Raw genomic sequence first — 12,305 nt, 5'->3', positions numbered from 1 at the left:
ACTGAGTCAGCTGACAAACATATTGGGCTTTGACCTGTCTCCTCAATAACTGCCATACAAACGGAGAAAGCACAGCAGTGGGGCTACAGATTTGTCTTCTAGGCTTCATTCAGAGGAGCTGATGGTGGATGCCTCTGTCGCTGTAGCCTCATTAGTAGCATGAACAGGGTGCCCTTGACTGGAGATTCAGGTGGAACTCTTCAGGACCCTCAACAGATTTCTTCTGCACTACAACTGTTTAAAGCAAATGGAGCAGCTATTATCTTTCGGAAAAGTCTTAATGCGCTTGGGTGAAGACTCTGTGCCCACCAGCTAAAAGGGTCACAGGCAGAACAGACTGAGGCACTAAAACCATCATGCTGGAATCACTTCTTCCTAGTCTGCTCCATCTTGCGTGAAAAGCTCCATCATCTCCTTACAGTCTGGGTCAACGAGATCCGAGGGTTTCTCACCTTCATTGTTTGTTACATCCAATTTGGCTCCAAGAGAGATGAGGTATCTAGAACAGGAAGAGGGAAACATTAAAGCAAAACACAAGGACACCCATGTCACAACTAAAGGGCTGCAACTTGAGGAGGCTTAAATTGCTGAGATCCAAGCAGGCACGGAAAGGACATTACTTTGAGAGCATGATTAAGAGTATAAATACCATACTGGTTAAGACCAAAGGTCTATGAAAAGTCCAGTATCCTCTTCCACTAGTAATTAATCCAGGTCAGAGTAGATTAATTCCTTGTTACTTACAGGGATAAGCCATGCCTTTCCCCAAGTCTAGTTGGCTAATCATGGTTTATTGACCTGTTCTCCACAAACCTGTCTACAGTACATTAGCAACTTTCCCCGCATCTTCCAGCAACAAATTCCACAACTTATTTGTGCACTGAATGAAGAAACTACTTCTTTCAATTAAGTTTCAAAAGTACTCCCTATTAGCTTCATGGCGTGTCTCCTACTCTCAATTAGCGTTTGAAAGTAAATCAGCATTCCCTTGTTATCTTTCCCACCACATTCGTGAGTTTATACACATATATCATCTTTCTCCGAGCTGCATGTGGAAGAGGGAGGATTTATGAGTACACAACCTGGATGTCCCACATTTCAACTTTCTACCTAAAATCATACATTTGACTTCCAGAACCTCCCTCCCTCCCTATCCTGTCACTGGTACTCATGTACCATCACTGGCTCCTCCCTAGCATGGTCTAAAATCCCATCTAGGTAACACGTGAAGTCCACCACCTTCACACCAGGCAAGCAAGTTACCAGTCTTATTTACTTAGTTAATGCATTTGACATACCGCTGAAGCCTACAGATAGGCATAGAGCGAGCGGTTCACTCAGAAATATCTGTACAGGTCTTTTGTGTCCCAAATGGGTTCACAATCTAAGTATTATTTGTATCTGGCAGCCTCTGACAATGTTTTTATAGGGAAGTTGGGTTTATTACATTGCCCGACATAGTACCAAGCTGATCTCTGCTAAGAGCAGGGCTTTTTTTGAGGGGGTATTTGGGGGTACTGAGTACCGGCACCTTTTCCATTGTCTGCTAAAATTGACCCATGAACCTCAAGTTTTAATGAAAGAGGTCAAGCTCTACACACCAATTCTGCCTTGTCATAGATTCTGTGACTGGTTGCAGGGGGCCTGGCTATTGTGGGGTGGGTCCCTTAGTGATCACCCCACCCCCTGAAGGGTGGCCTGGCATTTGAGTACCGGCACCTTTTTCGCTAGAAAACATGCACTGGCTAAGAGAAGCATACCTGGCTATGTCAGCATGGTTATCGCTGCAGGCCATGTGCAGGGGAGTCCAGCCGTTCTCATCTTGCTGGTGAATGTCTGCACCATATTTAACCAATAGTTTCACGCATTCTAGGTTTCCTGCCAGCACAGCCTCATGCAGGGCAGCCATACCTACAAGAGAAACAAAACCTTTTATTATCAGCGCTGCAAACACATATGTTATAGTAATCTGCCAACAGATGGTTTCTCTTGAGAAGACAATTCTTTCCTTTAGAAATGCAAAAACACAGTACTTCGAAGGGTCCTGACATCTGAAAAAGATGTGTGTGGGCTTGAAAGCTTATGTATTTGCAAGGAGATTTTTCCTTAACTTCAGCTGTGCTTTACTAGTTAATCTTCAAATCGCTGTGCTTATTTTAGCATGCTTTAAAATTCAAGATTTCTTAACCATCTGGTAAACTATTGGTAGGAGAACTATAAATACTTTAAACTACCTCCCACATATGACTGGCAGTGTTAACCTTTTGGAAGCATCTCAGGAACGTACACTGAGTCCAATACAGGCACCTCTTCAGGAGAATGTGTGATAGAGCTGCTTTGAAAAGTACAGTACACACAGAGTGCTCTCAGGCTTCGTGAGTGAGGCCAGGCAGCCCTGCCCAAGGCTCTTGTTTAGAATCTGAGAAAGAAGCTGTTCAGAAGGTCCAAAGACATTAATACTGAGGAAATGAGCCCCCCACCCCCACCCCCCGTAATCTGAGATTGAACAAAAACACAGCAGAAGAAGCCTCCAGGCTATCAAAGAACACCAGCCACACAGCGGTGACCAACCCACATCAGACAACACTACGAGTCTTTAAAAACTTCTTTTATTCTCAAAATCCAAGACGTTTTAAACATTTGTAGTGTCATCGGATGTGGGTTGGTCATCTTTGCTGTGTGTCTAATGCTCCCCTTCCTCTACCATCTTGAAAGCTCCATTTATCCCCGTCCCTGCCATCTACATGAAAAGAAAACACTGTACAAGGACCAAAATGACAGATGTGTAGTTAAAAATATTTGCTTTTCTTTGAAGCCTCTGAAATAATATAGAGGGTGCATGGCAGTACGATGGGTAAATTATCTGGGATGGAACGTGCCCTCTCTTCAGTGGCTAAAAGTATGCAGATAGTTGTAGGATTATATGGCGGGGCGGGGCGGGGAGGAAGGAGTGTTCAAGACCTTTTCCTACTGGTTGGGCCATTCGGTCTTCTTCTGTGATCAGGAGCTATGCACTGGCAAGGAGGCTCCAATGAGTGAGAGAAGGGGCTCAGTGTGCCAGTGAGAAATTCTTCAAATGAGTGTGACACATTCCTAATGCGAGAGACCCTGGCACTCTGCATGGGAGGAGGGAACAGCCCCATGCTGACTGCCGCTACTGGGGCCAGGTCACACAGGAGGTGCAGAGGGATCCCCACTCCTGCATACACAGAATTTGGGAAACATAGTTTAGGGCTGAAGTCTTCCTCCCTCAGATCTGTTGATCAGTGCTAAAGTTCAATTTGAATTCGTTATGTGTGCACAAAGCTGTTGACTTTGTGCTGCTTTGGCATCTGGGCACAAGCAGCAAGGCCAGAAAAATCTAATTCATTAGAAAGAGTATGACTGTCAAAGAGTGTAATAGTTTCTCCACTCTGCCCATCCACAATACCTGCTCAACACTTCTGTTCCTTGCTCTCCATCAAAAACCTTCTCTTGTCCCAGGCCTTTTCTTTTTTTTTTTTTTTATTCAAATACTCCACTGGGAATCCATTCTACCCAACCTCCCTCCTTTCCATAAATTGCAATTTTATTTCCGAGTTAACCTCTTCCACAAGTCCTTGTTCCAGAGTCTTTTCCACTGAAGAGAGCAACCAAAAGAGGGTCCAAATCTTCCGCAAAGCGCACAAGCAACCACAAGAAGAGCAGAAGAAGCCAAAAGGACCAGACTGAAGACCACAAAGAGTAACAGCACCAAAATAATTTTATTAGGACCCTACACAGTCCGTGTTTTGGCCAAATAGGCCTTCCTCAGGGGTCTTCAAATTGACGTATACAGATGTTCCCGTAAAAGCCAATCAAAGTGAAGGATGCTATTGCAATAGCATCCTTCACTTTGATTGGCTTTTACGGGCATTAGTGTCTATGCTCCGTTTCAGATAGCACCAGCGTTTTTGTGCTTATTCTTTCTATCCCCTGTAATTTTGGAGGAACATCTGTATACGTCAATTTGAAGACCCCTGAGGAAGGCCTATTTGGCCAAAAACACGGACCGTGTAGGGTCCTAATAAAATTATTTTGGTGCGGTTACTCTTTGTGGTCTTCAGTCTGGTCCTTTTGGTGTCTTCCGCTCTTCTTGTGGTTGCTTCCACTGAAGAGAGACCTGGTTCCCATGCATTTATGCTTTGGAGACGAGAGAGCTGAGGGGGTTATGACAGAGGTCTACAAAATCTTGAGTGGAGTAAAATGGTTAAATGTGAATCAGTTGTTTACTCTTTCAAAAGTTACAAAGACAAGGAGACACGCCATGAAGTTATAGTAGTACTATTAAAATAAGTAGGAGAAATATGTTTTCAGTCAACAAAAGCTCTGGAACTCATTGCTGGAGGATGTGGAGCAGTTAGTGTATCTGGGTTTAAAAAAGGTTTGAACAAATTCCTGGAGGAAAAATCCATAAACTGCTAATAAGGAAGATAAGGGGGAAACCACTGTTGTCCCCGGGATTGGTAGCCTGGAACGTTCTAGGATTCTGAAAGAACTTCTGACCTGGATTGGTCACTGTTGGAAGCAGGAAACTGGGTTACATGGCAATTCTTATGTTATTAAATGTCTCTCTAACTCCCCCCTTTTCTCCCTTTACTCTGGAGCAGGGGATTTCAGCCCAGTTCCTGGGAAACAGTCAGGTTTTCATAATATCTCCAATGAATACGCATTTAGTATAAAATTGTTGTAAATATTACCCAAAATATATATGCAAAAAACATACATGTAACAAACACCAAATAAATATACTTTATTATAACAGAATCAAAATATTCTATTATAAACATCATACAAATCCCCACTAATACCAAAAAGTATTCAACCCCTGGGAAAGGCACAATCAAGGCATGAACTGAACTCAATGCCTTCCTGAATAAATCAAACATTAATAAGACAAAGCATAATACTTAACTCGAACAGTCTTAAGATGTTCCATCTATCGTGCACTCTCCCAGATCAAACATTTTTTTCATCCCCTCTTAAAATCAAAGTCATCATAATCTGAAGAGGTCCTCCATGATAGAACTGAAGTCCAAAGAACAAAATAGCTGTCAGTGTTTCATAAACAAAATGCTCAATGCCAAGATCTGTGGCTCAAAATTTCAAATATGCTTCTGGTGAACTGTAATTCATCCACAGATACTGCCCTGCTGCAAATGCTGCATTCAAACCTTCAAAATAGACACAGCTAAGTTTGTTTCTTCCAGAAAAAAAAAAACTATTAAACGAAGGATTTTAATTAAAATAACGCCTCTGTCTCGATGAATATGAAAGCAGTGCATTCAGATCTCTCATATGCATATTTATTGTGGATATCCTGAAAACCTGACTGGTTGGGAATACTTTAACCTTTCAAACACTTAACGATGACAATCCATAAAATGAATGACCAGAAAATTGAAAATAAATCATGCAAAGTATTTTTCATGCAGTACAAGACATAAGACAAGGTCAATGTGAATAACACATTAGGATTCAGAAATGGTTTGGACAAGTTCCTGGAGGAAAAGTCCATAAATTATCCACATACACTTGGAAGAGTCTTTGCTTATCCCTTGAAATGAGCTACAAGTTAAAAAAAATACATCTACTGGGTATGTGAGATTCACGTGGACTAGTCACTGTTGATAGATCGTGGTCTCATTTAGCATGACCTTTGCGTTCTTGGGGGTTGAAGGATGTTTCGAGAGTCACTGCTGTAGATCACTCGTCAAGCTTCATGATTGCTCCTGTTTTACAGACCTTCCAGGGTGTCAACCCTGCTACAAATTTTGGATTCATAATCACTGAAAACTTTTCCACTAGACTTTCCCCAATATTACTTATCAAAATGATGAAAAGAATCTCTAACACCCTTCACTTGGAATGAACTTCTGTTATTACCCTTTGCTGCTCCCACTCAACCAGTTTCTAACCCACTCAGTCCTTGTTGGGTCCACTCAAAGGCTACTCAGTTTATATATAATTCACTTATCAGGGATCTGTTTCTACATCCAGCACACAGAAACCAAGGGCACAAGTGAGCTCTGAACATTTTACAGAGATTCTAATGGCAACAGATGGATTCAATTGGGATTCTCGCAGTGAAGCACCTAAGACTGTCAAATGCTGGTTGAGCCCTTAGGAGCAGAAATGGGTTTCAAGCTGCCAGAAGCTAATGTTCTTTCCTGCCTTACCTGACAAGTAGATGGTGTCCAAGGTGACCTTCCTGGCCCGTATAAATCTGCCCACCTGTTCCAAATCCCCCTGCCGAATGTGATCCTGGAACACAATATCATTGGGAAAATGTACAGTGCGAGCAGCTTTGAACCTTACTGAGGCACCATGCCTTGGTCTTCGAGCTGGATAATACTTCATCGCAGGAGCAGGGGATGGGACGGCACAAATTATGGCCCCAGCAACTGTCACTACAAAGTCAACGAGATCTCTAAAGGATCAGCTAGTTCACGTCTGTACCAAGCTCAGTTCAGTTTCAAGTATCAGAACACTTGTCTGCCTATGACTTGCAACAGATACATTCTTGATAGTGGTAATTTGTAAGAAAGCTTTCAGGATTCTTCAGTCACATTAGCAGGTTGGGAAGGGGGTTGTTCCTTCATAGAAGCTTCTCATGACTGCAAGATCTCAGAACACAACTCCTTTTATAACCCCCACCCTACCCCACCCAAAACACTATTTTCAGAAATCTCACCTCATAGCTGCCTGGCAGGAGTTGTCCAATAGACACTTTCCAGCACAAGTTAAGGGCTCAGTTTACAGATCAACTGATGGAAAACCCAGCTGTCACTCTGCACATTTTACAGAGGGGGCTGGACCCCGTGCTTGTCATGGGTTGCAGTAAACACCCACAAATCATCTCACCAAAACCAGGCTCATTTGTGCAATTGTAGAAAAAGAATAATTATGACTAGATTTAATCTGTAGGTTTGGCTTTTCAAATTCCCCCTCTCAGCTCCAATACCTTCTTCATAGCTCTGAAACCAACATAGTAGAGCTGAAATAAAAGTACTTCCTTTTACTAAGCTGTGGTAAAGATTAAAACGTGCTTATCGCAGGGTGCACTCGGGAGTTCCGAAGTAGGTTTTGCACGTACTACCCCCACACTAAAAAAAATTATTTCTTTTCATTTGGAAGCTTGCCAGGTGCCCTTGGCCTAGATTGGCCGCTGTCGTGGACAGGATGCTGGGCTCGATGGACCCTTGGTCTTTTCCCAGTGTGGCATTACTTATGTACTTATGTCCTCTACTTGGCTCACTTTTATTACATAGAGCAGTGATTTAACCTATTGTGATGTCATAGTGGCTCATTCCACCAATAAGAGCCAACCTCATTAGTGATGTCACAATGGCTTGATTGTATAGAATGTTTGTACGTTTGGGAAGCTTGCCAGGTGCCCTTGGCCTGGATTGGCCGCTGTCGTGGACAGGATGCTGGGCTCGATGGACCCTTGGTCTTTTCCCAGTGTGACATTACTTATGTACTTATGTCCTCTACTTGGCTCACTTTTATTACATAGAGCAGTGATTTAACCTATTGTGATGTCATAGTGGCTCATTCCACCAATAAGAGCCAACCTCATTAGTGATGTCACAATGGCTTGATTGTATAGAATGTTTGTACGTTTGGGAAGCTTGCCAGGTGCCCTTGGCCTGGATTGGCCGCTGTCGTGGAGGCTGGGCTCGATGGACCCTTGGTCTTTTCCCAGTGTGGCATTACTTATGTACTTATATGTACTTAGCACTGGGAGCATGTTTGGGGGCAGAGTGGATGCAACTACGCTAATTGGTTAACACATGGGTATTGCCACTGATTAACACAGGGATTAGCGTGTGGGCTCAGGTGCTAATGGGGAAGTTAAGCACGTGGTCATTATTGAAAAAACAGAAAAATGTGCCTTTTACTGTCAGCGTTAAAAGTAGCCTCAGCATGTGTTAAAGACCTGTGTTGGGGTTATCACAGGCCACTTTTTAGAGCTGCAATAGTAAAAGAAGCCCTTTGTGATTTGTCCATATTTATTTATTGATATGGTTTTGCCTCACACATTGTTCAGTTGTAGCTTAAGGAAAGTTACAGCGAGGTACAGGAGGTAATTATATCTTGCCTTTTTCTTTTGTCTATGTGTATTTCTTTTCACCCAAACAAAAGCAATAGAACATAGCCATATATTAAGGTGGGCCTTGATAAATTCTTTGAAATGTGGAGCCAGCTACTGCGACCTCTCCCAATATCCCACTTCAACCTCCTTCCCACTCCGTGCCTAAGTTGCTAAGCCTGTTTTTCCATTGTATGTCTATGGGGAGGGGGGGAACATTTAATAAAATCAATCTTAAGTGTGATCCTGTATAGTTCTAGCAGAAGCCAATGGCCTCACATCTTCCCCCCCCCCCCCCCCCATCAGTAGTACAATGACCATGACCCCTACGAGCTGTACCTGAGGCAGATGACTTGTTTCACATCAAAGTCCAAGTACCCCACTAATCTACCTCATCTGCCCTCATCATGCACCAGTCTCTCTCTCAGCCCCAGTCTCTCAGTCCCCTCCCAGGCAGTCATTCTTCCAATTCCTGATTCCCCCATGCCCTATCTCCACAGCTCCCCCAGCAGGCTTTAATCACCTTTCTACTGTTGTTGCCATGAGACCTTTCATTAGGTTTATGCCAACCTATTCTCGTTGATACGTTGAAACCTTCTGCTCAGTGTGCTGCTGCGGATAAGAAAGCAAATTGAATGTTAGGTATTATTAGGAAAGGAATGGAAAACAAAAATGAGGATGTTATAATGCCTTTGTATTGCTCCATGGTGTGACCGCACCTTGAATATTGTGTTCTAATTCTGGTCGCCACATCTCAAAAAAAGATATAGTGGAATTGGAAAAGGTACAGAGAAGGGTGACGAAAATGATAAAGGGGATGGGACGACTTCCCTATGAGGAAAGGCTAAAGCGGCTGGGGCTCTTCAGCTTGGAGAAAAGGCGGCTGAGGGGAGATATGATAGAGGTCTATAAAATAATGAGTGGAGTTGAACGGGTAGATGTGAAGTGTCTGTTTACACTTTCCAAAAATACTAGGACTAGGGGCATGCAATGACGCTACAATATAGTAAATTTAAAACAAAATCAGAGAAAATGTTTCTTCACTCAACGTGTAATTAAACCGTGGAATTAGTTGCCAGAGAATGTGGTAAAGGCAGTTAGCTTAGCGGGGTTTTAAAAGGGTCTGGACCGCTTCCTAAAGGAAAAGTCCATAGACCATTATTAAATTGGACTTGGGGAAAATCCACTATTTCTGGGATAAGCAGTATAAAATGTTTTGTACTTTTTGGGATCTTGCCAGGTATTTGTGACCTGGATTGGCCACTGTTGGAAACAGGATGCTGGACTTGATGGACCTTTGGTCTATCCCAGTATGGCAATACTTACGTATGCCACACAGGGGATGATGCAGAAAGATACTACCTGGTTTACTGGGTGAGCAATGCAAAGAGGTTGAGCATGAGTAAACATGGCTACACATTCCATTAACATGAATGGTAATGCAGTAAAGTGAAGGTACTTTTTCAAATGAAGGAAAACTCTGAAATGAAGGGGCATAGGATGAAGTTAAGTGGAAATAGACTTAGGAGGAATCTAAGAAAATACTCTTTCAGGGAAAAGGTGGTGAATACATGGAATGGCCTCCCAGTGGAGGTCACGGAGACAAGAACTGTGTCAGAATTTAAGAAAGCATGAGACAGGCACATGGGATCCTTTAGGAAAAGGAGTTAGTGGTTGCCGAGGAAGGTAGACTGGATGGGCCATTTGACCCTTCTCTGCCATTGTGTGTTATGTTGCTACTTACCTATAGCAGCTATTCTCCTAGGACAGCAGGCCTTATAAATCTCACAAATTGGTAAGGTAGGTCTGCATTGCTGACCTGGAGCTTGTTAACAAGCTTAAAAATAGGTCTTTGAGGACGAGACACACTCCATCGCACATGCACAAGTGGCTTGAGTGTGAAGCCCATCTAAATCAGCTAGGTGAGATGCATCCATCAGCACTTTCGTAGGCTGTGGAATTTGGAATGGGAGTCCCAGAGTCAAATGGGATCGAATTGTCCAGCAGCGTAGAGACTGAACCAGCTCTGGTATAACTTGGATGACATCCTCTAAGTTCCCCACGGTCTGACACTGCTGGGAAGCTAGGGGTCATTGGGCAATTCTCACATGAAGATGTGCTAAGGGTATTTCATAAACAGTAGAGGCCTTGGGGCCCAACAACTTCAACATCTGCTGAGATGTGACCTGCTGAGATGCGAGATATAGAAACCAGTTAAACACAAAACCTGGATACAAAATATCACGTTGTGGACTCCTGAACCATAAAGCACTAAAGCAGACTGAGGGTCTCTGAACATCTTCCTGCATAGAAAAAGTTCTGTTTCCAGGCGGGGTCACGTGACCCACGCAACTGCGTTCTTCAACACGCTTTCCAAAAATACTAGGACTAGGGGGCATGCGATTAAACTACAGTGTAGTAAATTTAAAACAAATCGGAGAAAATGTTTCTTCACTCAACGTGTAATTAAACTCTGGAATTCATTGCCGGAGAATGTAGTGAAGGCGGTTAGCTTAGCAGAGTTTAAAAAGGGGTTGGACGGTTTCCTAAAGGACAAGTCCATAAACCGCTACTAAACGGACTTGGAAAAATCCAAAATTCCAGGAATAACATGTATAGAATGTTTGTACATTTGGGAAGCTTGCCAGGTGCCCTTGGCCTGGATTGGCCGCTGTCGTGGACAAGATGCTGGGCTCGATGGACCCTTGGTCTTTTCCCAGTGTGGCATTACTTATGTACTTAAGCAAGTCTTTACCACTATTTAAACGTGTACAGCAGTAGCGCTCATGCTGCTGCGGCGTGCGTGTCGGACGCATGCCGGAGGAGCACACCTGAGAGACAATATCTGTTGATTTTGAAATGACATGTCCTATGGGGGACCGATGATATCTTCTAGACTGTCAGTCACAGTGAGAACTCACGAGCAGGAAAAGTGCTGGTTACAACGAAGTTTTCGATTTCCACTCAAGGAAAGCAAGTTAAGTTGGATAAATATTGATGAGAACTTATGTGGTTGATGATGAGGAAATACAGCTAGTGATTAAGAGACTTATTGACCACAGTATTAATGGTCCATCAAATGATCGTAATCTTTTCAGCATTGTTTGCCTGCATGTTTGATTAACAACGTGGGATGACTGGACGGTCAGAAGTTTAGTTATGTAATTGAGTTGTTTACATCCTTAGCAATAGAAGAATTTAGATCTGAGCACTTTGGTGAATAAATTGTTAAAAATTGACATCCTTCCTCTTGTTTTTTTAGCTACAGAGGTTTTCTTCCAATTATATTGTTCTTGGAAGTTTTTACTCTGTTTTTTTTTTTCGGAGGTTGGTGGAGCCTATGATATTAGCCAATACAGTGGTGTCCTAAGTTGTTGGTACCCTGGGCTTTTGAGGCTTATTTATTAATTAAAGTTTATTTATATATTTGATCCCGAAGTGCCCAGTCTAAAGATATAATACAGAGTGTTTTTGGAGGTAGTATCTATTTGAGATACCATCATTGACATCAATTCAGAACATAGGAGCCAACTTTTCAAAATTTTTGGGGGTGCTAAGCCCAATGGAAATGACCCCTCCCTGGACACATACAAGGAATTTTCTCAATATTGGGGGTGCTCAAGCACCCACAGAGTCGGCTCCAATGATTCAGAACATGTTAGTGCATCTTTCAAAGAAACCAGGGTTCTAGCTTCTCTACCAGGGAGCACCGAAGCATAGTCCCTAGAACTCATGGCTCTTTTGAGCATGGATTCCACCACCAGGGAATGAGGAGGCAACTGGGGCCTATCAAAGCCAGGGGAATATTGAATTCAGTCCATGGTGTCAATCTTCTCAGGGAGGAGAGGGACTAACAGAGGGAAATCCCAGTTCTTCACTTGAATGTCCCATAAGATCTCGTGAAGCAAAACAGTCACAGCCTCTCTAGGAGAAGAGTTGTAGTCCAGGATCTCGAACATCTTAACCCTCGGTTTATCCTCCACTTCCAAAGGAAATGGGATGGCAGCTTCCATCTCCTTTACAAAAAAAATGGGAAGGAAAAGCTCTCAGGTGGAGACTTCCTCCTTTCCTGTGGAGGGGAGGAATCAGATGGGATACCATAGAACTCCTCCTATAAGAAATACCGTGAATCCTCTTCTGAATCCCATGAGCAGTCCTCATCGGTGTCACTTGGTGAATGCCAAGTGGCTGC

The 12,305-nt window shown here is 43.1% G+C and overlaps 1 protein-coding gene across 1 annotated transcript; it reads right to left on the bottom strand.

Moving 5' to 3' along the window:
* Nucleotides 1–264: 264 nt before the first annotated feature.
* On the bottom strand, nt 265–6,623 carry LOC115459674 (protein phosphatase 1 regulatory subunit 27-like). The gene is made up of 3 exons (XM_030189481.1): nt 6,198–6,623; nt 1,761–1,911; nt 265–499 (listed from the first exon to the last, which is right to left on the bottom strand). The coding sequence occupies exons 1-3, from the start codon at nt 6,376–6,378 to the stop codon at nt 376–378; spliced, it is 456 nt and encodes a 151-aa protein (XP_030045341.1). The 5' UTR covers nt 6,379–6,623; the 3' UTR covers nt 265–375.
* Nucleotides 6,624–12,305: the final 5,682 nt, after the last annotated feature.

The sequence above is a fragment of the Microcaecilia unicolor genome, unplaced genomic scaffold (genome assembly GCF_901765095.1).
Source record: "Microcaecilia unicolor unplaced genomic scaffold, aMicUni1.1, whole genome shotgun sequence".
NCBI lineage: Eukaryota > Metazoa > Chordata > Amphibia > Gymnophiona > Siphonopidae > Microcaecilia > Microcaecilia unicolor.
Note: the sequence above shows the minus strand (reverse complement) of the source record. Positions and strands in the feature narration are given on the sequence as shown.